This window comes from Danio rerio, chromosome 4 (genome assembly GCF_049306965.1).
Source record: "Danio rerio strain Tuebingen ecotype United States chromosome 4, GRCz12tu, whole genome shotgun sequence".
Classification (NCBI taxonomy): domain Eukaryota; kingdom Metazoa; phylum Chordata; class Actinopteri; order Cypriniformes; family Danionidae; genus Danio; species Danio rerio.
Window position 1 is genome coordinate 2,992,892 of NC_133179.1, and position 26,188 is coordinate 3,019,079.

At 33.8% G+C, this 26,188-nt stretch overlaps 2 protein-coding genes and 1 long non-coding RNA gene across 6 annotated transcripts in view; 2 read left to right on the forward strand and 1 right to left on the reverse strand.

The window, feature by feature from the left end:
- Positions 1–2,375: 2,375 nt before the first annotated feature.
- bcap29 (B cell receptor associated protein 29) lies at positions 2,376–13,225 on the forward strand. The gene is given in 8 exon segments (NM_001024220.1): positions 2,376–2,414; positions 4,873–4,974; positions 5,056–5,156; positions 7,285–7,432; positions 8,089–8,224; positions 9,601–9,709; positions 10,189–10,289; positions 12,547–13,225. Coding segments are annotated over 7 exon segments (723 nt in total). The 5' UTR covers positions 2,376–2,414; positions 4,873–4,882; the 3' UTR covers positions 12,583–13,225.
- A 7,086-nt stretch (positions 13,226–20,311) lies between these two features.
- LOC141381554 (uncharacterized) lies at positions 20,312–26,081 on the forward strand. The gene is made up of 2 exons (XR_012401710.1): positions 20,312–23,393; positions 24,256–26,081. It is a non-coding gene; the product is annotated as an uncharacterized lncRNA (long non-coding RNA).
- The window catches only part of slco1c1 (solute carrier organic anion transporter family, member 1C1), a 72,473-nt gene continuing 67,113 nt past the window's right edge, over positions 20,829–26,188 (reverse strand). For 3 of the 4 annotated variants that reach the window (XM_009299973.5, XM_005164471.6, XM_009299972.5), the window contains exon 15: positions 20,829–22,298. In XM_009299973.5, coding sequence (XP_009298248.1) covers positions 22,061–22,298 — 238 coding nt within the window. In that variant the 3' untranslated portion in view covers positions 20,829–22,060. The remainder of the gene's footprint in view (positions 22,299–26,188) is intronic. The other variant, NM_001044997.3, reaches the window with a different exon arrangement.

The following is a 26,188-nucleotide window of genomic DNA, read 5'->3' on the forward strand; positions in this document are numbered from 1 at the left end:
TCAGACACGATCACTCAATGAAGCTAGTGATGGGTGCACGTTTATGGGATTCGAACCCATGATTCACTGAAAAAGACGCCTCCCCTTCCATATACATTTATTCATTAATTCCTTCATTTTTTTCGGCTTAGTCCATTTATTCATCTGGGGGCTCGATATATACAATTATTTAATATATTATTTAATAAATGTAATTTGTACTTATATTATTAGATGTTTTATTTGTTGAGATTTTGAGACGTTTTTCTGCTCATAATTTCTGTTAACACTTGAATATGAATATGTAGTTTATTGTAATGTAGATTTTTAGTAGTATCTAGTCAGACATGATCACTCAATGAAGCTAGTGACGGGTGTACGTTTGTGGGATTCGAACCCATGATTCACTGAATAGAAAGACGCCTCCCCTTCCATATACATTAATTCCTTCATTTTTTTCCGGCTTAGTCCATTTATTTATCAGGGGGCTCGATATACACAATTATTTAATATATGATTTAATAAATGTAATTGGTACTTATATTAATAGATGTTTTATTTGTTGAGATTTTGAGACGTTTTTCTGCTCTTAATTTCTGTTAACACTTGAATATGAATATTTAGTTTATTGTAATGTAGATTTTCAGTAGTATCTGGATGTCACGCTGTGCATAACTCAGTCAGACACGATACACTCTAGCTAATGACGGGTGTTTGTGGGGTTCGAACCCACGACTTACCGCTTAGGAAGACGCTGTCCTCTTGCAGGGGAAAATTATAATAATAGCGATAAAAAATGTATTTAACCACAATATTAATAATCAGCCAGGACATAAATAAATGTTTTCATTATTTTTCAATAATAGAAGAAGCCTTTAACGCTTGAATTTGAAACATTTCAGAGCCCAAATTAATGTATTGTTGTGTTGATAATGTTTATTTTCACCCTTAGTATAGAAAGGACCCAATGACAGCATGTAATGTTTCACAGCTAAACAAAAATAACAGTGAATGCATAATCATTTGATTAAACTAGTATTATTTATTTATTTATTTATTCAAGTCTAAAATTGCGCTTAAAGAACAAAAACTTCGGTTTTGAAATGTTAAAACTATATCTGTGTAGTTTATATGTAAACTTATATACCTTTACCATAAAAAAACTATCTCAAATTGCAAATTATTAACAGGTTAATGTTGAATTAGTTCTCGATTGTAACAAAAAAACGGTCAAATAAATGAACAAAAACAATTACAAGGCAAGCATACTTTTGAAAAACATGAACAGCCATGCAAAATAAAACAAAACCAGAGCAAAAACAACAAACTAAATTATTTATTTGCCAAAAAAGTCAATACAAGAGCAAAGGTGGTGATTTTGTGAAGTGTTTCGCCCTCCAGAGGTGATATTTATGAATTACAGCAAAACCATTTCACGATAATTTCAGTCATTGTAATTATTATGGCAAAGAATTACACGCAAAATAGGCGATTACAGGAAAATATATACACATATAATGACAAAAAACATACATTAGAATGCATTATAAATAACATTTTAAACTTAATAAAAATATTAAACATATGGTGTTTAAATTGAACATATTCTGGCACATTTAAGCACAGCAAAATCATTTAAATACTGTATTCTCGAGTGTTTTTACATGCATTTTTGCAAAAGCTTTAAACAAAATGTATGCAAGTGTATAGACACAACAATATAAATAACAAATTAAAAAAATAGTTACTTCAATATAAAATAAATACATATAATCATTCATAAAAAATGCATGTAAATTAAACAAAATATCATTGGGCTGCTGCTTGAAACTATTAATTTGCCCCTTTATGTAATAGTAATTAGTAATAGGCTAAATTAAATATAACCATAGCATTTTTATGTTCTCTTGTGAAAAAACAAAAGATATATGTATATATTTTATAATTATTGATTATTATTATTATTTAGCTTTTGTCACGAGAGTGCGCACATGGTGATGCAGTGCACAACAACAAAAACAAGTAAAATAGCATATAGTAACTTAAATATAAAATAAACACATACACAATTATTTACAAAATAAATTATACAAAATATTATTGGACTTCTGCTTGAAACTATTGACTTTGTCTGGTTTCGTCTGTTTTATTAAAATTAACAATAAAATAAATACAATCATAGCATTTTAACGTGAGAAAGCAAAATATTTATGTATATATTTTTTATAATTATTAATATTATTTATTATTAAATCATTATTATTACTATTATTATTAAGCTTTTCTGGGGAGCGCGTGCATGGTGATGCAGAGCGCGCGTGTAAGTGACGTCACTGGAGTGAGACGGGACGGCAGTTGCGCGTTTGTCAGACTTTAGTGTAGTTTTCCAGAATTGTGTCTTTCGTCTGAAATTTGTCAGGAGATTTTGTTTAAATGTAAGTGAGACGCAAAAGTGTCGCTTTTCTGTCTGTCTGTGTTGTTGCGTCTTCCTTTTATTCGCGTGTTTGTATTGGCATGCCGTTTGTTTGTTTCCTGTTCGAGCAGATGCTGTTATATTCATAGATATTAATATTCATAACAGCTGCACACTTCTAACTGCTTAAACTTGATTATATCACTTCTGCACATCGACTGTTAATCATTTTACGCCTAAAATGCGGTTGTATGCTTTGTTTGTGCATGTTAAAACGATAGTTTGTAAACATTACGTTCTTCCTGGTATTGAATACAGTCAAAGTGTATAACAGGTGAAATTAATGACCTTTGACCACAGCATAATGCCATAAGTAGATTTCGGAAGAGATTAATAACAGCCTTGATAAGTAAGAATTGTGCTTTAGCTTTTATTTGTTGACACACTGGCACAGTCGTGTAAATAAATTGTAACATATGTAGGGTTTGTTATTGTTTGTTATTAAATATATGCATGTCATACATTAAAAAATATATATATAGTTTTTTTTCCAGATGGCTTAAATAGCTTTATTTGGGATGATGTAATCATCCTAGAATGGTCTTGAAGGAGTTTATCTGATTGTGGCACGTTAAAGTTGGTTTTATGTTTGCATATTCATTTAATGGCAATTTGTGACATGCTCCCTATACTGTTTACCATGATACTTTGAATATTCAGTCTGAAATCAGATGTGAGGGTGACTTCAAAACACCACTATTTATACTGAGCAATGATTTACTTTGATAGTCATTGGCTGCTAATATAATTTTGCTATTTAGAAATAGCAAAGATTGCTTTTCTGAAAATTTATTATTAAGGAGAAAGTCTGAAAGAATGAGTATAAATCCATATAAATCAAACTTTACCTCAATGTTTGTCTGTGCATAAAATAACAGATGCAGCGATAATGATGATGATAATAATAAAATTTTTTTAAATGGAAAAAGCTTTTTTAGTGCTCAAAAATACAGTAAGTTAGTAAAATTAGGTTTAATGTGTTGCAATTTTTTCCTAATTAATTATTTGTGACATTTATAACTAAATAATTAATTCAATTTCTTGTCGGCTTAGTCCTTTTATTAATCCAGGGTCGCCACAGCGGAATGAACCGCCAACTTATCCAGCAAGTTTTTTTACGCAGCAGATGCCCTAACAGCCGCAACCCATCTCTGGGAAACATTCCACACACATATTCACTCACACACACACACACACACACTACGGACAATTTAGCCTACCCAATTCACCTGTACCACATGTCTTTGGACTGTGGGGGAAACCCACGCGAACGCAGGGAGAACATGCAAACTCCACACAAAAACGGCAACTGAGCCAAGGCTCGAACCAGCGACCCAGCGACCTTCTAGCTGTGAGGCGACAGCACTACCTACTGCGCCACTGCTTCGCCTAATTGAAAAATATAATAGTAAATACTGTGAAAATGTATGCATTCTATTAAAAATCAGACAATTTAATAAAAAATATTACTTAAACATTAAAATTATTGATAAAATTGTTTAATAGACAATAATATTTTCTATTAAAGAAACAGTATATATATATATATATATATATATATATATATATATATATATATATATATATATATATATATATATATATATATATAATATTCTCTTTATTAATTTTTTTTACATCAGTACAAATTATACATAATATATGTCTATAAATCATATACATATACAGAGAAAGAGGGGAGAAAAACAACTAAATAAGGAGGGGATTTGAGGCGTTTCTACTAGGGTTCAATCACTGCTCTCTTTTTAAAGTACTCAATAAATGGATTCCATATTACATAGACAATATTATTTTTGTTATATTATTTTTGTATTATTTATGTTATTTTTAAGAGAAAATAAGCTTCTCACTCTGCAGGCAAGATATTAATTTTTTTTTATTAATGAGGAGCAACGGGGAGGATCTTTTCATTTCCAGTTCAGCAAAATCAATCTACAGTAGAAGTTAGAATTGTTAATTTGTTCATTTTTTCTATTTAAGTGATGGTCTCTGTCACTAATAAATCATATTAACGGGAACAGAAATGAACAGATTAACTGACGCATTAGAAAACATGCAGAAGGCTACCATAAAAGGTGCAAATTATACACCGTTTTGCAACCTTAACGGGCTCCACTATTAAAATGGGTAATTGTTGCACAAACGTGTGAGCATTTTAGTGACCTTTTCACATGCAACATTATCTATTGTAGATAAACCAATAATGATGAGACTACCGTTTACAAACTACAGTGACACCGGCAGTATTTTAGAGCCATAGTATCGTGATACTACCATAGATCCGGTAAACCGTGCAACCCATAACTGCTAGTATCAAACAGAAGCTTGTTTTCAGAAGCATGTCTGTGAAAATGTTAGCACATATACTTACATATACTGTTTCTTCTTTTGTCGTACAGCTGAAATAAAATGACGCTGCAGTGGACGGCGGTTGCAACTTTCCTGTATGTAGAGATTGCCGTTCTTATCTTCTTTTGTCTGCCGTTCATTTCTGCTAAAAGGTGGGATGTGGTTGCTGTAATGCACTTTGAAATGTATTTTCTCTGTTGTGCATTTGCTCTTACTAACTTCCATGTTTGCAGATGGCAGAAGATTTTCAAGTGGAGCATCTGGAGCCGGCTTTCCCAGTTCTGGAACAAGGGCTTCCTCGCCATGATAATAATCCTCATCGTTCTCTTTCTTGGTGGGTATTTTTCTGCTTTCAAATTAAAAATATTTATGAACAACATCTTAGTGCACTCTCAGTTCATTCAGTAAATTGCTTAAATGGAAACTAATAAATATATGAGCTGTGTCTCATTTCAGAGGCTGCATTCTCAGAAGGATGCATTCAAAGGTTGCTGATGAGACTGTACAAATAGAATGCACAGTGCTTTATGATTAGCAATATTCAGATAAACAAATTTAATAATCACAGGTAAAATAACACTGTATAGTTTTCATCGTATATTTACAGAAATATAATTAATCTTTCTTAAAGTTAGAAATGTCCTTCTTATGCCTGGATACTTTAAACTGGCTTTAAAAAATGCTCACAGTTGCAGGCCTTAAAAACCCACATAAATAATAAAGGTTTTGGTAACTTTGTTTAAATATTGCAATGACCAATCATAAGCATTTTCAAATATAGCTCCTAGTCATTTATAGCACCAGTTTGTAAGGTCCAGCCAGTTAGTCCAATGACGGTGTCTACTGGTGGACGAAGGTTCACAGCATGTTCGCTCTTTCCAGTGCACAATGTTGATTTACTTTAAACTTAACTCATATCTGAGTCCAACTTTAGTATGAGGTGGTTTAGAATGTTAATATATTTATCCTCGTTTTATCTGACTCCAATTATAAAACATTGATAAGATTATTTTGTTTCTTTTAATATTACTTTAGATTATGATTGAACATTCTCTTATGATCATTACTATAGAATTAAGGAGACCAGTCAAACTTAAACTATTAATAACTTTGAGTAATCACTATACCATCCAAATAGTATTATAAGTTTAAAGATGAATGTTTATCCCCTTGGGTAACCTTATATATATATATATATATATATATATATATATATATATATATATATATATATATATATTAGTTATATATTTATTGTTTTGATTATGTCTGTTTCTGAGGGAATGAGACCATTGTTCCAGTTGCACTGAGACATTTCAAATGATATTAAACATGATAGATGAAGTGACCAAAGGGTGTTTTGGGAGATGCTTCAAACAAAAATGGAGGAAAGGAGGGGAGCTGGTTTTTCCGCATTCCCACCTGGTGTGTTGTGGAGCCGATTGTCTCTGTGTTTTCAGCTCATGTTTGAATTGTCAAAAACATCAAAATATTTGTGGCATCTCAAGTCTTACAAGTTCAACATTGCAGATCCTGTGATGTAACTATTGCAGATGCGCATATTGCGATATCCATTCTGAAATGATATATAGTGCAGCCCTATGTTACATAATTCTAAAATTGCTCAACTATAATCAGGTTAAGTTGAGCTTTATTGTCATTACACTAAGTGTGGACAAAGTGGAACAAAATGTCATGTCTCGCAGGACTGCGGTGCTACATAAATGAACATAAACATACATTTAAATACAACACTGGATGAAGGAGCTATTTTAAACCTACACATAACTAACATACCAGAGCGTTGATTTGATTACATATCCATAAATTTGCAGATTTCTGTATTTTGATTCATGTTTTTTATTTTTTGCAATTTATTTATGCTTTTCTTAATTATTAAGCTTGATCTGTCAACAACTTTTAACTTTGAAAAGTGACTTTTATGAACAATATCAATAGTCTGCAGTGATGTATTGTCTGGGTTGGTGTTGTATATTATGCTATAAAAACCTTGTACTAAGCTGCTAGTGCATGTTCTGTTATTTCTGACTTATTTCTCTAGATTTTATTATTTTCTTATACATTAATATTATTTTAAACCTCTTAAATGTCACTAAAAGTCACTTTGTTAAACTGTTAAGTTGAATTTTCATCATCAAAAGTCGAAAGTCAACATCCCTTAATGCAATTCACAACCATAAACAAAGCATTTGTGAATCACAAAATACGGACACTGTTAATTAACAGATATTTGTTACAGTATACATATACTATACATGTTAATAAGAATTAATAGATGCTTTTGTACTTGTCATTACATTGACTTTAATTAAATTAACACATGTAAACTTTAGACAGGCTATACAAGTACTTTGACATAAGATAGAATAATAACCATGGTTTTACCTGAAGATTGTCCTGTTTGAGTGTTGTGATGTTCTGAGCTGATCTGATGTGTGCAGATGCTCTCCGTGAGGTCAGAAAATACTCGAACTCGGATCAGTCCAAAGATGCCAAGCTGCACCCCAACATGTTCGACCACATGCACATGAAGCTCTTCCGGGCTCAGAGGAACCTCTACATCTCCGGCTTCTCGCTCTTCCTCTGGCTGTATGTTGATATTTGACATGAAGAGATTCAGTATATCATGATAAAGAACATGGACAGTGTTTATATCATGTGCACTTCAAAATACAGTGATTAGTTATTTATTATTTAAACTTTTAGCATGCTTTTTAAGAATATTCAGATTGTTGTATTAGAAATGCAGCATGCATGGGGCGGAAAGGTTGCTTTTATGCAAGAGACTTTTTTAAATGATTTAAAATGCAATTAGTTCTGGCTTCCCCCACAAGTCCAAAGTGGTACAGGTGAATTGGATATGCTAAAATTGACCGTAGTGTATAAATGTGTGTGTGAATGAGCGTGTATGGATGTTTTACAGTGATGGGTTGCAGCTGGAAGGGCATCCGCTGCGTAAAAACAGATGCTGGATGAATTGGCGGTTCATTCTGCTGTGGCGACCCCAGATTAATAAAGGGACTAAGTCGAAAAGAAAATGAATGAATGTATAAAATGCAATTAAAATCTACATACTTTGATACCATAAACTGTGATGATACTATTTACTGTGATAAAGTCAATATATTGTGGTAGTATATAATACTACATAATTCCACAATTAATGGCAACAAGTAAATGTGAAGATCTCACTACTGGAGTTAGTAGACATGCTGCTGAGGTTTTGAGCTGTGTTTGTGTTTCAGGGTGATGAGGAGGGTGGTCACTCTGATCAGTCAGCTGGCCACAGCTGCAGATTCTTGCGTAGATCTACAGAACCAGGTCGAAACTACCAATAAAGCTGCCAAGAAGTACATGGAGGACAACCAGATCCTCAAACAGGTTAAAAAAATAAAATAAAATAAATCTCGGGGTGGACATATACCAATGCAAATTTTAGTCTAAATGTTTTTAATCAATATTTTACTTTTTTTTTGTTTGCATGGGAATAAAAGTTGTTTTTCATGCAAGAGTTGTTTATATGAATAAATATAACTGTATAGAAGTTACTACCATAAATAAATAAATAAGGATGAAGATATTTTAGTAATGAATTTGTTAAAATACAAAAATAAATTATTGACCTAAATTATGACCTGACCGTTTGCATTTTACTTGCAGCTTCTCTCTGTGTTCAAATTTATTTTCAAGACACTGAGAAACCTAGCTTTTAACAATAGTTTAAATTTGATTTGATTATTATTTTACAATAACACAATATATAATTAATTTATAGAATGTTTTTGCATAAAAATATCATTTTTTTAAAGAATATTTTAATTATAAGTTAAACTAAATAAGTATGAAAAACATTCCTTTTACAAGTATCTGAAATAAAATAAGTTTAAGTGTCCTAAGTAACAAAAATGATTGTAATGTTTTGATTTCAGTTTTAATTAAGGTCAGTCACAGGTCAGTGATTATCAATGAAGAATTTGCATGAAAATTATTAATGCACAAAAACTATTTTTGATTATTTTGGGGTAAAAATGTCCTTATCATCTGATTACACTTTTAATGTAATAGTATGTTTTGGGATCTATTTATTAATACTATGTTTTGCATTTATTAATTTATTTAGTTAAATATAGTTTGATTTTTATTTATTTTAAATCTAATTTTGTAGCTCTTGGTTAAACTAAATTAATATAAAAAATATTTAAAACTATCTAAAATAAAATAAAGAACTCTATTTGCATGATATTTGGCATGATTTTTTTGAATATTTAAATAATATATTTATTTAAAGCTGTCTAATATAAAATAAAGAACTGAATTTAAATGAAATTTGCATGATTTTTTTTGAAAACATTTTGGGGTAAAATATGACCTGAACATCTGCCTTTTATTAGTCACTCACTGTGTTTAATTTCATTGTGACAGAGTAACTTTTATAGGTTTTATATTTTTTGCAGTTTTAATTTTAAGCTGAAATTAAATGCTATGAAAAAACACTGGTTTAAAACTCTCTGAAACAAAAACAGGTTTAAAAGTTACAAATTTTTTGGTTTTAATCACAGCTCAGTAATTATCAATAAATAATTTCATTTACATGAAAAAAAACATTTAAATTTCTTTTCTTGGAGTTGAATCAGCATTTTATATCTGCTTCAGATAAGCATGCATGAGGATAGATAAAACAAACGTGTGTCTGAATAATCATGTTCAGTAACACAAAGACTAACCTTCACCTTCATCATCATCATCATCATATTCAGGCTCTTGCAGATGCCAAAGAAGGAGGACAAAAAGCAGATCCAGAGGAGAGCAAACGGCTGAAGGAGGAGCTGCAGAGACTGAAGGAGGAGCTGAAGACCAGCGCAGATGGTGACACACACACACAAACATACACATGCACTCACACAAGCTCACAAATATTCACAAATTCACACACACAAACACATGCAAACATACAAAGGCAGGCACAAACACAAAAATACAGACACACAAACTCACTCACACATACATATATACACACATACACATACTTTCACATACAAACTCTTGCATGCACACTCAAATACACAAAAACTTACACACACACACACACACACACACACACACTCCCCTACAGCAGTTAACACATCTATAACCAACGCACTGCTTTCCTGCAGCTCTGAAACAGTCTAAGTCAATCACAGCTCACAATTCCTTAATAAAGAGCTTCAATAAAGTGTTTTCTTAATGCAATTTTTTTTTTCAGGAGGCCTGAAAATCTGTGTTTATTTTCCATTTCCATATTATTTAATAGTATGTTTTGTCATTTTATTTTAAAGATATGTTCATTTTAAACTGCTTTCCTGCAGCTCTGAAAAAGTCAAAGTCTGATTTAGACACCATGAAGAAACAAAGTGACGGACTGACCAAAGAGTACGAGCGGCTGCTTCAGGAGCACCAGCAGCTGCAGGTCAAACACTAACAACACACACCTTTTACAGTACTTCACATCAAATTAACATTATTGAACAGTAATTCAGTTCTGTCATATAAATAACAACAAGCTAGATTAAATAAGTTAGAAATAAGAAGACATTTAAATAAGAAATGAACAGAGAATGGAGTACTTATTACCAAAGTTGCTATGCATGTAGACAGTGCTGCTGAAGTCTCACAAACTAATTTGATAGGAGCACATGATATGATGGATCGCGGCTGGTCTCTCATCTGTAATCATTAGTAAGCCAATCAGATTATTCCAAACTCACTATAAATAGCTTGTCTAGCATTACTACCTTTGTGTTTTTCCCCCGTCCACACCATCTCCCCCTTTCCTCCTTTACTAGGAGAAGCTGTCTAGAACTACCTGATCTTGGACCATCTTACATGCTCATTCACCAGGCGGGAGCCCTGAGCTAAATTATCTCCGAGCTCAGGGTTCTCTCCTGGGAAAGCATGCCAATCCTGCTATTATTATAAAGCAATATCGAAGTGTGAACTCTTAAAACAATTCAATTTAATTAATGTGTATTTCTATAGCTGTTTTACAATGTAAATTGTGTTAAAGCAGCTTAACATAGATTTGAAAGTTAAAGAACAATAATAAGTAATGATTTAAATGCAAGTAAAAACAACCCAATTTGTAATTTTAGATTAAAAAACAAACTAATAAAAATCAACAAATGTTGTACTTTTAGGTAGGAACAAAAACACCTGGAGATTAGAGTGATGTTCTTAGTAAAACATCTAATAAAACAATATCAAAATTACACAAAAATGAATGCATGATTTTTTTTATTATTTAAAAAATAAATAAATAAATACAAATATTTGGTAATTTTAGGTTCAAAATAATAAACATTAAGGATTAATATAACACTAATCCAAACAAAAAACAATTAAACATGTTGTAAAATTAGATAACAATAACTTGAAATAACAGGAAATTTACAAAGTAGTGATTTATTAATTTTAGATACAAATAATAAATGATGACACGAATAGATAAAATGTGCCAAAACAAATACATTTAGTACCTTTAGATACAGAGACAACAAAAACATTCAATAATAAGAGTAATTCTAGTAAGACGTCTTATAAAAACATCAAAACGACAAAAAAGAAAGGAAAAGGTACTTAAAAATAATTAAAGAATAATAAAAATAATTAAAAAATGCAACATGTTTTCTAAATAAAATATAATTTTGTATCAAAAATAAATGTCAAATTCAAATAAATGTAGTAACTACAGAATATAGTAAATTTTAAACAATAAAACACAACAGAGTTATAAAAATGGCAATTAAAGTAACAATAATAAAACTTAAAACTTGGAGGAAAACAAACAAGACAAAAAAATAATAAAAATGTTAACAGAAACTATCTCAATGATATTAAAATAGCACTGCAAAGTTGTCGTATATTTTAAATCTGTAATGTTTTAGACAACAAAATGATGTACAAATGCTTCCATGTTTCACAGGATACCATCAACATATTATAATAAAACAGGAAAAAGTAAAGATCAACAATATATAAATCAGAAGAATATTAATTTAAATCACATTTTTCAATTTAAGCTACACATTTTCACCAATAATAATTACCAAAGAAGCAGTGCTTCTTGTCCGGTCTGAGACCCACTTTATAACATATATCATGATCATATATCTGACAGCAAGGTTAATACGGTCATGGAAAACCTGGAAAAGTCATGGAAGTTGGACATGGCATTTTCCAGGCCTGGAAAAGTTTAGGAAAAACCCACAAAGTTTTGGAAAAGTGAAAGCATTATTTAAATCAATTTTACATCGATTTAAATATAAATTGAAGCTAAATAGATTGCTGCGTGTTTTACGATATGCTGCAATAAATTTGAACATGCATCACTTTTCTTTCACCATGTATGAGTAAACATTGCCTAAAACCTTAGGTCGTGAAAATAAACTTGAAAGTCTTGGAAAAATCATGGAAAAGACATGGAATTATAGAAGTAAATATGTGTATGAGTGAACCTTACAGTGAAGATCACTGATTAATTATTAAGAAATCAGACCTGAAACTTGTCAATGTTATAATGGAAAGACAGTTCACCGTAAGCCCCGGGGCTGGCTGGCTGAAAACTAAAAGTCTGTGTGCATATACCCCATTAGTGACAAATATCAAAGAATATGACGTGACCAAGAACAATAGAAGACCCTTGCTTACTGTTTTCTTCTAATTTCCAGAATCAGATGGACAGCGGAGATAAAAAAGAAAACTAGAGGAACGGACACACCACACAATGTAAATCTGCACGATAATCATCATTACGCTCAGTTCATCCTCAACACACTCACCTGACACTCCTGATGATGACTTCCTGTCAGGTCACATGATCAGAGCGGTTTCACAGTTTTCTAGCATCGTTGTTTAATAAAATGTGCAAAACTTCGTCATTTAGCTCGTCACTGGAGCGAACCTGTTAAAATGACAACTGTATACCTTATTTAAGTCTTTTTTAATAGTAATGTTTCCCCTAATATGGACAGTAATGGGTATAGAGTTGTTATTTTAAAGAAACTCTTCACCTTTTTGTGTAATTAGGCTCATTTTACAGCTCTTCTAGAGTTAATCAGGTGAATTTTACTATTTTTTTGTAATCTATTCAGCTGATCTCTGGGATTCGCAGGGGCACTTTTAGCTTAGCTTAGCATAAATGATTGAATTGGATTAGACCATTAGCGTCTCGCTCAAGTAAAAGCCCAATAATTTAGATAATTTTTCTGTTTAAAGCTTGACTCTCTTTTATTTACATTGTGTACCAAGACTGGTGGAAAATGTAAAGTTATTTTTTAGGCTGATATAGCTAGTAAAAACTTAGCTTAGCATACATCATTGAATCGGACTAGACCATTAGCATCTCGATCAAAAATGACCAACAAAATTTTTCAATTTAAAGCTTGACTCCTCTGTTTTTACATGGTGCACTATGACTGATAGAAGTTGTTATTTTTCAGGCTGATATAGCTGGGAAGTACTTTTAGCTTAGCATATATCATTGAATCGGATTAGACCATTAGCATCTCGCTTAAAAATTGCCAAAGAGCTCAGTTATTTTTTCTATTTAAAGCTTGACTTCTTTGGTAACAATGTAAAGTTGTTATTTTTTAGGCTGAAATAGCTGGGAACTACTTTTAGTTTAGCTTAGCATACATCATTAAATCGGATTAGACCATCACACTCAAAAATGACCAACAAATTTTGATAATTTTCCTATTTAAAGCACGACTCTTCTATGGTTACATTGTATACTAAGACTAAAGCAAAACGTAAAGTTATTTTCTAGGCTGATTTAGCGGGGAACTACTTTTAGCTTAGCATACATCATTGAATCGGATTAGACCATTAGCATCTTGCTTAAATATTGCCAAAGAATTTAGTTTATTTTTCTATTTAAAGTTTGACTTCTGTATTTACAGTATGCACTAAGACTGATGGAAAATGTAAAGTTATTTTCTAGGCTAATATAGCTAGGAACTACTTTTAGCTTAGCTTAGCATACATCATTGAATCGGATTAGACCATTAGCATCTCACCCAAAAATGACCGACACATTTTGATAATTTCCCTATTTAAAGCTTGACTCATCTGTAGTTAGACCATGTACTTAGACTGACAGAAAATGGAAAGTTGCTATTATATTTCTAGGAACTATTCTCTCATTCTGGCGTAGTAATCAAGGTACTTCACTGCAGTGCCATGGCTGTAGTAGTGCATTGATATTACACAGTGCCTGAAAATAGTTCCCAGCATGCTCCCTGTGCAAGCCGGTGGTCATGTTGGTTGTATAGACAGAAGTTGGCTGATTTACAGGCACTGTGTATTATCTGTGTAATAGCTGCTACAGCCATGGCACTGCAGTAAAGTGCCTTGATTATTACGCCAGAATGAGAGTATACATATCAGCCCATATTAAATAGCAACTTTCATTTTCCATCTTGGTCTGTTTTTTCCAGCCTAAGTACGCAAGACTACAGAAGAGTCAAGCTTTAACTAGGCAAACAATCAAAATTGTTTGAGATGCTAATGGTCCAATCCGATTCAATGATGTATGCTAAGCTACGCTAAAAGTGCAAACCCAGAGATCGGCTGAATGGAACAGTTTAACAGTAGTGGAGCTGTAAAATGAGCCTTATTACAAACAAATGGAGTTTTCCTTCATGGGTTTTATTGCTAATGCTAAGCTAAAGGAACACATTTTGCACATTTATGTCTTACCAATGTGTTTACAAGGAAAAAAAAGCCAATTTTGATTTGTGTTTGTTGCATGCTGCACTGATAAACCTTGTTGTTTTCCTTCTTTTTTCTGCTCAATTTTCTTCCTCACTACATTATGGATTGCGTTTGAAAGCAGGTTTGTAGTTCAACTAATAGCCTAGTGGTTAAATGTGTTAACATTTAGCACTGAGATCCCGTCCCGGCTCAAGCAATTTTGCAAATGTCTATCTGCTCCCATGCATTCCTGTCTCCTATCTAATAAAGGTAAAAAAAAGCCTACAATATAATTATGCTTAAAACAATGGAGGCATATCTGAGTTGACATACATTACAGGCTACGGTGGTCATTTGATCAGCTTTAATTCTGAAGAATAAAAGCGTGTACAGATGAACAGCAAGTGAACACATGACAGAGAGCGGTTAGCGAGTAGCGTCTTCTTTCTGGAGAGGTAGAAATACATTTACACCTGAGATCAAATACTGTTAGACAAATGCGGTTCAGCTCATTTGAGGTAGATTTCTTTGTGCTGCTGATGCTGCTTAAGAGGACACAACAATACAGATACAATAATCTAAATTAAAACAAAACATGTCTGGGCCATATTCCACAGCAATTAATAATTATATATTTTTTTGAGCATTTATACTATTATTTAGGAGTTTTACTGTTATTTTAATATGTCTAATCAAGATTAAGCACATTTTTAAAAATGGAAGCTTGTTTCTGCCACAGGATGATACAAGTGTGATGAATATAAGACATTTCTGTGGTGGAAAATGTTCGAAATGTGGGATATAAATGCTGAATACGATTGCAGAAATACATTAAATGTGAGATATAAATGTTCAGTTTATCATGACATGCTTTTATACATTCTGAACTGAGAGATGCAAACTTAAAATTGCATAAATTAAAGGACTAAATGACCATTATTATTATTATTATATAAAGTAACTACTATTAAATTACTTAAAAGTCATTTACAATTACACCATACAAACGGCAGAAAAGCAGAACTGAAAGATACAAACATGCAGTTCTGACACTTATTATAATTCAAAGTTTATATTATATTAAATCACAATTTTGGTTACTTTAATTTACTTTGATTTTTAATTCTTTGCTTATTTCTCTCCGGTCAGAATTATTAGCACATAATTAATCTCGATTTGCTTTATTTAGTTGTTTATTCCTTGGCAGAAACAGGCCACATAACGTTTTCCCTCCAGTTCTAATGGCAAACGATTGTTACTGTAATGCAAACAAAATATAAATACATGCTGTAAATATTAGTATTGAATTATTTAATGACTATGCAGAATAATTGACATAAACCAATGCATTTAATTAAAAAGAGCTTCCATCTTCATGCAATTTTGATTTATTTTTGGGGGTTTAAATCTGACCTGGACATGTTTTGTTGAGATTTGTTCAGTAATTAAAAGAGGCCTGGATATATATTTTTTATCGTTCACCTATTGTGGTCTCAGAAACAAAACCAAAATTGTAAATCTTATTTACTCATGTGCACTTTTAGTAGTTATGTGCTACTATATTCATTTATGATTAAACTTCAAGGTAGATTAAAAGACTGTGAAAGTCATCATGTGCTGTGAGACAAATATCTGTCTGCTAAATCCTATTCTTACTTTCATTTATTAATATTGTTGTTATTTATTATTATGAATAAGTCAGAACCTGTTACTGCCATGGAATAAAATAAAGGGTAGTTGTGATCTTTTCTTGCTATGTGAAAACAAATATATGTATAAATCATTTCTGTTTCTCACAATCGTGAACTTATAAACTCAATATAAACTTGCAACTTTTTTATAACTCAGATTGGCGAGATACAAACTCAAAAGTGCAATAAACAGTTTATAAGATACATTTATAGTTGTTTGCAACTTGAAAGCATTTACAGTAATACAAGCTGCAAAAATGCAAAGTGAAAGATGCAAACTTGCAGTTTCTATCCCTTTATCAAAGTCTATTTTGCAATTTTGATGATTATTTTGAAAATCTTATATCCTTTGTTTATATCTGTCAATTACAAATTTATCACAGTTTAATGTCAATTTCTGTTTTTCATGAGAATATATTTCAACATTTCTCAACTTTAGTGTTAAATTCACGATTTTGAATGAATAATAACAGTTTATATTGCAGTTATGAGTTTAGTGGATATAGTTACACTAGCAATTATGCATTTAATGTCTCGCAATTCTAATTATGAATTATTGTTTTGCTACTCTAATTCTGATTTTAATATCTCGCAATTCTGATTCTGAATTTAATCTCGCATTTCTGATTCGGAATTTTAATATCTCGCAGTTCTAATTCTGAATTTAATATCTTGCAGTTGTAATTCTGAATTTAATATCTCGCAATTCTAATTCTGAATTTAATATCTCGCAATTCTGATTCTGAATTTAATCTCGCATTTCTGATTAGGAATTTTAATATCTCGCAATTCTAATTCTGAATTTAATATCTCGCAATTATAATTCTGAATTTAACATCTCGCAATTGTAATTCTGAATTTAATATCTCGCAATTGTAATTCGGAATTTAATATCTCGCAATTGTAATTCTGAATTTAATATCTCGCAATTGTAATTCGGAATTTAATATCTCGCAATTGTAATTCTGAATTTAATATCTCGCAATTGTAATTCTAAAATTTAACATCTCGCAGTTGTAATTCTGAATTTAACATCTCGCAGTTGTAATTCTGAATTTAACATCTCGCAATTCTAATTCTGAATTTAATATCTCGCAGTTCTAATTCTGAATTTAATATCTCGCAGTTCTAATTCTGAATTTAATATCTCGCAGTTGTAATTCTGAATTTAATATCTCGCAATTGTAATTCTAAAATTTAACATCTCGCAGTTGTAATTCTGAATTTAACATCTCGCAATTGTAATTCTGAATTTAATATCTCGCAATTGTAATTCGGAATTTAATATCTCGCAATTGTAATTCTGAATTTAATATCTCGCAATTGTAATTCGGAATTTAATATCTCGCAATTGTAATTCTGAATTTAATATCTCGCAATTGTAATTCTAAAATTTAACATCTCGCAGTTGTAATTCTGAATTTAACATCTCGCAGTTGTAATTCTGAATTTAATATCTCGCAATTGTAATTCTGAATTTAACATCTCGCAGTTGTAATTCTGAATTTAACATCTCGCAATTCTAATTCTGAATTTAATATCTCGCAGTTCTAATTCTGAATTTAATATCTCGCAGTTCTAATTCTGAATTTAATATCTCGCAGTTGTAATTCTGAATTTAACATCTCGCAGTTGTAATTCTGAATTTAATATCTCGCAATTCTAATTCTGAATTTAATATCTCGCAGTTCTAATTCTGAATTTAATATCTCGCAGTTCTAATTCTGAATTTAATATCTCGCAATTCTAATTCTGAATTTAATATCTCGCAATTCTAATTCTGAATTTAATATCTCGCAGTTCTAATTCTGAATTTAATATCTCGCAGTTCTAATTCTGAATTTAATATCTCGCAATTGTAATTCTGAATTTAATATCTCGCAATTGTAATTCTGAATTTAATATCTCGCAATTGTAATTCTGAATTTAATATCTCGCAGTTGTAATTCTGAATTTAACATCTCGCAGTTCTAATTCTGAATTTAATATCTCGCAGTTCTAATTCTGAATTTAATATCTCGCAATTCTAATTCTGAATTTAATATCTCGCAATTGTAATTCTGAATTTAATATCTCGCAGTTGTAATTATTAATTTAATGTCTCGCAATTATAATTATGAATGTAGTATCTTGCTGTTCTAATTTAATTGTAATCTAATTGATTGCTGTTTGAATTTAATGTCTTGCATTGCTACATATGAATTTATTATCTTGCAGTTCCAAGTCTTCATGTGTAAACTTCATATTAATAATTATATTACACATTTAAGTTTAATGTTTTGCAATTTGGACTATTGTTTTGATATCTAGTAATTGATGTTATCAACTTTATTTCTTGCAAATTGAGTTTGTATCACAATGTCGAAACATTTCATGCATTATCCGAGTTTACAATTCTGACCTTTTCTCAGAACTCCGGGATATAAAATTGTTACTGAGTTTTGTAGGAGATGCTCCCAAATTTGAGGAAAAAGTTAAAATTATGAAATGATTACCTTCTTTATTGTTTATTCCGTGGCAGAAACAAGTTTCCAAACAAATCAGATACAGTAGTGGAAAAACTGAGGAGAGAAAAGACAGAAACATTAGCAGAAGATCTGAATTATCCATAGACATGTGCTATGCAAAGATCAGACATGTGCTTTACTGATTGTATGCTGGGAAATGATATGAAATGTCTTAAAAGAGGGAATGTTATGCCTTTATTGTATCGACATCTACCTGTCAAATGTGGTCAAAAATAGCTTATATTTTAACAATCATATTGTAGTTATAAAAATAATAGATGCAGAAAGGATCTGCGCAAGTGCCTCAGTGAGTTGTTTACATTTTGCTGTGATTGTATTTTCACCATTAAAGTGAAAAGGCTAGTAGATCCTTCGTAAAATAGTACGGTTTTCTTTTGTAGCAAATGATTTTATTTTTAAAAGAATGCATCTAATCTTTCAAATAAATGCATTAGTTTTCTTTTTACACATCAGGATATTCACTTTTTAAAGTATACAAAAACATAGCAAATTAACTGATGTACTGCCTAACATAAAAGCAAGTCATAAATGCCACTCGTCACAAATAAAAACCCTTTCCTTGGTGGTTGTTGTTGTTGTTACTGGTAAATGAACAAATTAATCCAAGGACGAAAAGGAAACATTTATACAGGTGTATAAAAGAATAATTATTTGCAAATTTGAGGAACAATTGATTGAACCTGAGAATAGACCATGTTTCCTTTCTCACACATTTTTTGTAAAACATTTTTCTTTTGTTTCTTTCTTTTTTTTGGCACAGGAATGCACCCGTTCACACGTAAAACAACACACACACACGCACGACATTTCTCACAGTGACATTGCACAACATCGATCTTGAAGATGATTTCCGACATACACACCTGTTTGCACGCTTTCCTCCTGTTTCTTTAATGGAGAAACTGCTGGAAAAGCACAGCGGTGAGCATCTCTGATGCGCTTCCTTTCCTGACGATACGCTAAAAACAAATGATAGTCCGTCTATAGGCTAATGCTACCTACATTTAGCACACAGTGTCGTGGTCAACTGCTTCAGGCATCAGTCTGTGTGTTTATGGCAGAAGAGAAGATGAGCCCGCCAGGCATTATATGCTTATTCCTGTGGGCCTGTGCTCCATTATGGCTTATAATGAGCGGATATTCAATGTTCTGTGACTTCTAGCTTATATCTCGCAATTCTGATGGTTTTCTTAGCAATCTGAGGGTGTGTTTACACAACAACAGTGTACTAACAATGGAAAATAATAGTGTGAACATGATTAGAAATGCTGTACTCTGCATCACGTTATAGTTTAGCAGAATGTTTTTCAACATATTTTTAAACTAATAGTTTTTCTAACTAATTTCCTTTGTCATTGCCGTGATGACACTGCATATTATTTAGAAAGATACTAGTATTTAGCTTAAAGTGCAATTTAAAGGCTTAATTAGGTTAATTAGGCAGGTTAGGTTAATTAGGCAAGTCAGTGGATAACAGTGCTTTCTTCTGTAGCCAATTAAAAGTCTTAAAGTGTCTTTAGGTGTCTTAAAGGGGCTTTTTATATTGACCTTGAAGTACTCTACTTACATTTCATCCAACCAAAATTAAGACGTTTAACCTTCAGAAGAAAAAATAGTATTAGAAATACTATGAAAATGTTCTTGCTCTTAAAAATCACTTGGGAAATATGTGAAACGTAATTACAATTTTACAGGAGGGTGAATCCTTTTTAATGTTGCCTTTAAAGTACAGAATTGAGAGCCACACTATATTTCACAGGTCAGAGTTCACCAAGCTTAAATTTTGCAATGCAGCAACATGTGAAACTTGTTGCACGAGCTTGCGTTTCCGGTCTGTTGTGTTTGCTTGAGTATGAATAGATGTCTATGGGGCGAAAAGTCCAGTGTAACCACAGCCTTAAATTGTCTTTAAGTGTCTTAAAGGGGCTATTTATATTGATATTAAAAAAATATTTACTTTCTTATATTCCAACCAAATGTAAAAAAATGAAGACTTTTAGACTCCAGAAGAAAAAAAAAATTGGAAATACTGTGAAAATGTCCTTGCTTTGTTAAAAATCACTTGGGAAATATGTGAAAAATAATTCATTTCACAGGAGGGTGAATAATTCTTTTGTAATAATTTAAACTGTTGGTCTAGGCTTTCTTTTTAAGTTTTCTTTAAAGCATTGTTGGCTTTAAAGTACAGAATTGAGAGCCACACTATATTGAAAAAGGTTTGTGAACAGACAGCAATAGCCAAAACGATCCCTGTTCACACACATAAGTGGACATGGTGTTGTATTGTGCACATCAGGCCAGTAGATGGCGATGTTTAAAACCAACTTTTAAAAGTCTAAACATTTTAACCCCTAAAGCTGCTGTCACATTAGAGTTTGAGCATGCAAAATTCTGTCGTACGGTGCTGCAAAAAGGGACTGGATTGAACAAGATCATTAGACATTAAAACAAGCGAACATTAGTCCATATTTCACCGTTCTATACAGAGAGGTCATGTTTTAATCTTTAATTGGTCTAATGCAGTCTTTTGCTGCGATTATGGAGGTCAGAGTTTACTAAGCTTGAACTTTCCATTGCAGCAAACTGCGAAGCTTGTCGTAAGAGCTCTGTTGCATTCGCTTGCATATGAATGGAAGTCTATGGAGCGAAAAGTGCAGTGTGACCGCCGCTTAACAATACCATTGGCATGTAAATGAGCACGCTGAAATGTTACATTTTTAGTTGAGAACTGTGTTGTGTAAACACCACTAATTCACACTTTTCTTTCCTCAGAAATGCAAATATTTCGGACAAATGCAATTTCGAGTCTAGCATTGCTAACAATTGCGAGTTAATATGCAGTAATTCTTGCAGAATCGCTCAAATATATTCATCTGAAAAGTCTGTGATATCAACTGCGAATCTATAACTTGAATTTTTTTAATTCAACCTTGTTATAAATACGCAATTTCGCGATTCAAGAGATGCAAGATATAATAATCTTGTTATCGGTACGGGCCTGTGCACGACGATGGCTTGAATGAGCGGAAATCCAATGTTTGTCTTGACGTTAAGACACTTATTAAAGCATCTTCAAACAGATTAGGTAGTTTTTAAGACATTCTTCATCTTTTTTTAACCCAAACATCATGTACATTCAAGAAATAGTTCTACTATATCAAAACAACAGATTTTTTTCAGTATTTCACATCATTTACATGGGTTCGATAGAAAGTGGAACTCATAAAATCAGGCGTCGCGGCCGTTTTTTTTTTCTCTCAATGCGAGTGTCACAGTCGCGTCTCCCGCTCCGGGTCATAATCTGTGTTTTGTGGACACTGCTCTGAGTTACAGCTGTTGTTTTCTTCTTTTCTGAGCGCCTGCAGTTCTCCGGCTGCCGCTGATCCTCCGTTCACCATTGTGCTGCGCTCCTGCTTCTGAACGTGCCGTCGCAAAACCAACAACCCCAGGATACACAGGAAGAAGGAAACGGTGCGCAAACCCAACGTCAGGCCCAGATACGCTATCCTGAGGAGAAACACAAGACAGACAAATGACCACAAATACAACTTGTATCATGATATGAGATTTTTGTCATAGTGCACTGCACAGCCCTATTTACAGTTATCTGCCTAAGGGCGCTGCCCGAGGACTGGGTCCCACGGGGCGCTTAATAGGGGCCCCCTAGATGATTTTTCCCGGCCCCGACGATCGCGCAGGCCCCAGGGGGAGGACCCCCTGACCCGCTCTGAGGCAACACTGTCCCCCTGGCTCCCCCTAGTTCCCACCTGTAACTTATTAAGCTGTCTGTGGACATCCCACCTGTAACTAAAGCTGCCTGTGGACAACCCATCTGCAGACAGCCTATTAAAGGTCCACTGAATAAGCTACAAGTGGCATGTGCATTTTCCGAAGATGCGATAGTCGTCAGTGAGGTCCCAAGAGGCCACAACTTTGCTATTTAGCCAATTGTTCCACTTCTGATCATGTTGGATTTTGGTTAAAATGCATCAATAGTGGTATGCAGCCTTTTTTGTTAACTTAAGCACTGACATTCATATTTCTGAACATGATATTTTACCCTGCCACCTGGGGCTTATCTGTCCAGTAGTTTTGTCCTCGTTAGAACGCGGGAAAAGACTTCTGCGGCCTAAAAAAGCACTGTCCACAGAGAGCCTACCCGGGCAAAGTCAAATAAGTTAAAAGTGGGATGTTTTACTTAATTCTTCCACCCAAGTGGTCAAACCTCAACAGATCCCCAAACAAACCTGTGGATGTAGATCCCCACCTCCCCCTGGGTTGCCCCCTGCTGGTAAAACCTCAAAATTCCACTGTCCAGCAACCACCTATTTTAATGAATGGAATAGATTGCTAGATTGCAGGTGGGATGTCCAGATCTCAGCTTCTACAAGGCCTAGCAAGCTGAAACCTGCGTTTCTGTTCTAGTCTGGGCATGCCCTGTCCATGCTGTGAATTTGAAGAAGATTGGAGAAAGTCGAAAATTTGACCCAAAAAATCTATAGTACCCCTTGGGGTTTTTTTGGGTCAAATTTTCAAGTTTTTCCAATCTTCTTCAAATTCGCACCCTAGACAGAGCGTGTCCAGACTAGCACAGAAACGCAGGTTTGGGCTCTCTACTGTGCCCAGAAGCTGAGATATGGACATCGTACGTACAATCTATACGATTGTATGAAATAGGCTGTTCGTGGGCAATGGAATTTCAACGTTTCGACACCTGGAAATGGCCCAGGGGGCTTGCATATCCACCTCAATAGGTTTCTTTGGCACTTTTTTGAGGTTTTGTGGCTCTAGCAGATGGATCAAGAAAAAGCATCCCACCTGCAGCTTATTTGAACAGGCCGAGGTAGGCTGGCTGTGGAGACCCCTGGAAAAGGTCACTGTTCACAGCAGGAACGATTTTGGGGGTTCATTAGAAGGAGCAGAGGGGTCAGGAGGCCCCACCCAACAGTGTTTTGCATGTCAGGGCTCACCAAATGGCTTCTGTGGCCTAAAAAATCACTGTCCACAGAGAGCCTACCTGGGCCCAGTCAAATAAGTTACACATGGGAAGTTTTACTTAATTCTTCCACCCAAGTGGTCAAACCTCAACAGATCCCCAAACAAACCATTGGATGTAGATGCCCACCTCCCTCTGAGTTGCCCCCTGGTGTTAACACCTCGAAATTCCACTGTCCAGCAACCACCTATTTTAATGAATGGAATAGATTGCTAGATTGCCGGTGGGATGTCCAGATCTCAGCTTCTACAAGGCCTAGCAAGCTGAAACCTGCGTTCCTGTTCTAGTCTGGGCATGCCCTGTCCATGCTGTGAATTTGAAGAAGATTGGAGAAAGTCAAAAATTTGACCCAAAAAATCTATAAGGGGTACCCCTTGGAGTTTTTTTGGGTCAAATTTTCAAGTTTTTCCAATCTTCTTCAAATTCGCACCCTAGACAGAGCGTGTCCAGACGAGCACAGAAACGCAGGTTTGGGCTCTCTACTGTGTCCTGAAGCTAAGATATGGACATCCCAAAGACAATCTATCCCAATGTATGAAATAGGCTGTTCGTATGCAGTGGAATTTCAACGTTTTGACACCTGGAAATGGCCCAGAGGGGCTTGCATATCCACCTCAATAGGTTTTTCGGCACTTTTTTGAGGTTTTCCAACTCTAGCAGATGGATCAGGAAAAAACATCCCACCTGCAGCTTATTTGAACAGGCCTTGGTAGGCTGTCCGTGGACACTCCTGTAAATGATCACCATTCACAGCAGGAACAATTTTGGAGTACATAAAGGGGAGCAGAGGGGTCAGGAATCCTTGCCCAGCATTTTTTCCTCCATTAGATCTCACCAAACAACTTCTGTGGCCTAAAAAAGCACTGTCCACAGAGAGCCTACCTGGGCCCAGTCAAATAAGTGACAAGTGGGAAGTTTTACTTAATTCTTCCACCCAAGTGGTCAAACCTCAACAGATCCCCAAACAAACCTTTGGAGGTGGGTTCCCACCTTCCCTTGGGTTGCCCCCTGCTGGTAAAACCTCAAAACTCCACTGTCCAGCAACCACCTATTTTAATGAATGGAATAGATTGCTAGATTGCCGGTGGGATGTCCAGATCTCAGCTTCTACAAGGCCTAGCAAGCTGAAACCTGCGTTTCTGTTCTAGTCTGGGCATGCCCTGTCCATGCTGTGAATTTGAAGAAGATTGGAGAAAGTCGAAAATTTGACCCAAAAAATCTATAAGGGGTACCCCTTGGAGTTTTTTTGGGTCAAATTTTCAAGTTTTTCCAATCTTCTTCAAATTTGCACCCTAGACAGAGCGTGTCCAGACGAGCACAGAAATGCAGGTTTGGGCTCTCTACTGTGTCCAGAAGCTGAGATATGGACATCCCACAGACAATCTATCCCAATGTATGAAATAGGCTGTTCGTGGACAGTGGAATTTTATTGTTTCGACACCTGGAAATGGCCCAGGGGGGCTTGCATATCCACCTCAATAGGTTTCTTTGGCACTTTTTTGAGGTTTTGTGGCTTTAGCACATGGATCAAGAAAAACATCCCACCTGTAGCTTATTTAAACCTGTTAGCCAGCACTCAATTTTGGGGATTTACACCTACCTAAATTTAAATAGTAACAGTTATTGACTCCAGTAAGCTACAAACACAAATTATGTATCATTAGAAGAAGACACTTTGAGCGTTACTGTGGTCAAAGGAGAAGTTGCATGTTGAAAAATAGAAAAAGTTATACATTATGAAGTCATGAGGAAAAAAAAGTATTGTGTTTAATTGTGTTTTTTATGTAGAAACACAGGAAAACATTAATGTAATATCCCAGACAAAATATGACTTGAAAGCCAAGTATTCCATGAGTTTATATTTTAAATTTGATGACGATAGCATGCAAAATGTGATTTCTGTAAAGTTTTCTGAGGCTATGTCGATGTCCTTCTCTCCCTCCCCGTCAGAGGCACTTTCTCAAAAATGATCTTCCCAAAGCTAAAACATTTACAGTTGCTGAATGATTTGGTCTACATTCACAGTTTATGTATCATTGGAAAGAAGACACTCTGGGCTTTATTATCCATCATCCAGTGTTTATAATGCTCTAAATGAAAATAAAATGTTATGGCTGCTTAAGTAATTAATTAAAAAAGTGCACCGGACTAAACATTTTATTATTTCATAAATATGTGAAATCAGTCCTGGATCAACACAGAAATGTAATAGGTCAAAAGCCCACATCTTCTGATTATATGTGTTGAATTTGATGCCAATATCATGCAGAATAAAATTTCTGGAATTATTTTTTCTAAGACAATGTCTTGTGATTTTTTTCTCTCTCCTTGTTTGTGGAGAAGCAGTCTGATGACCACACACACACACACACACACACACTGACGGATTTACACTCCACTA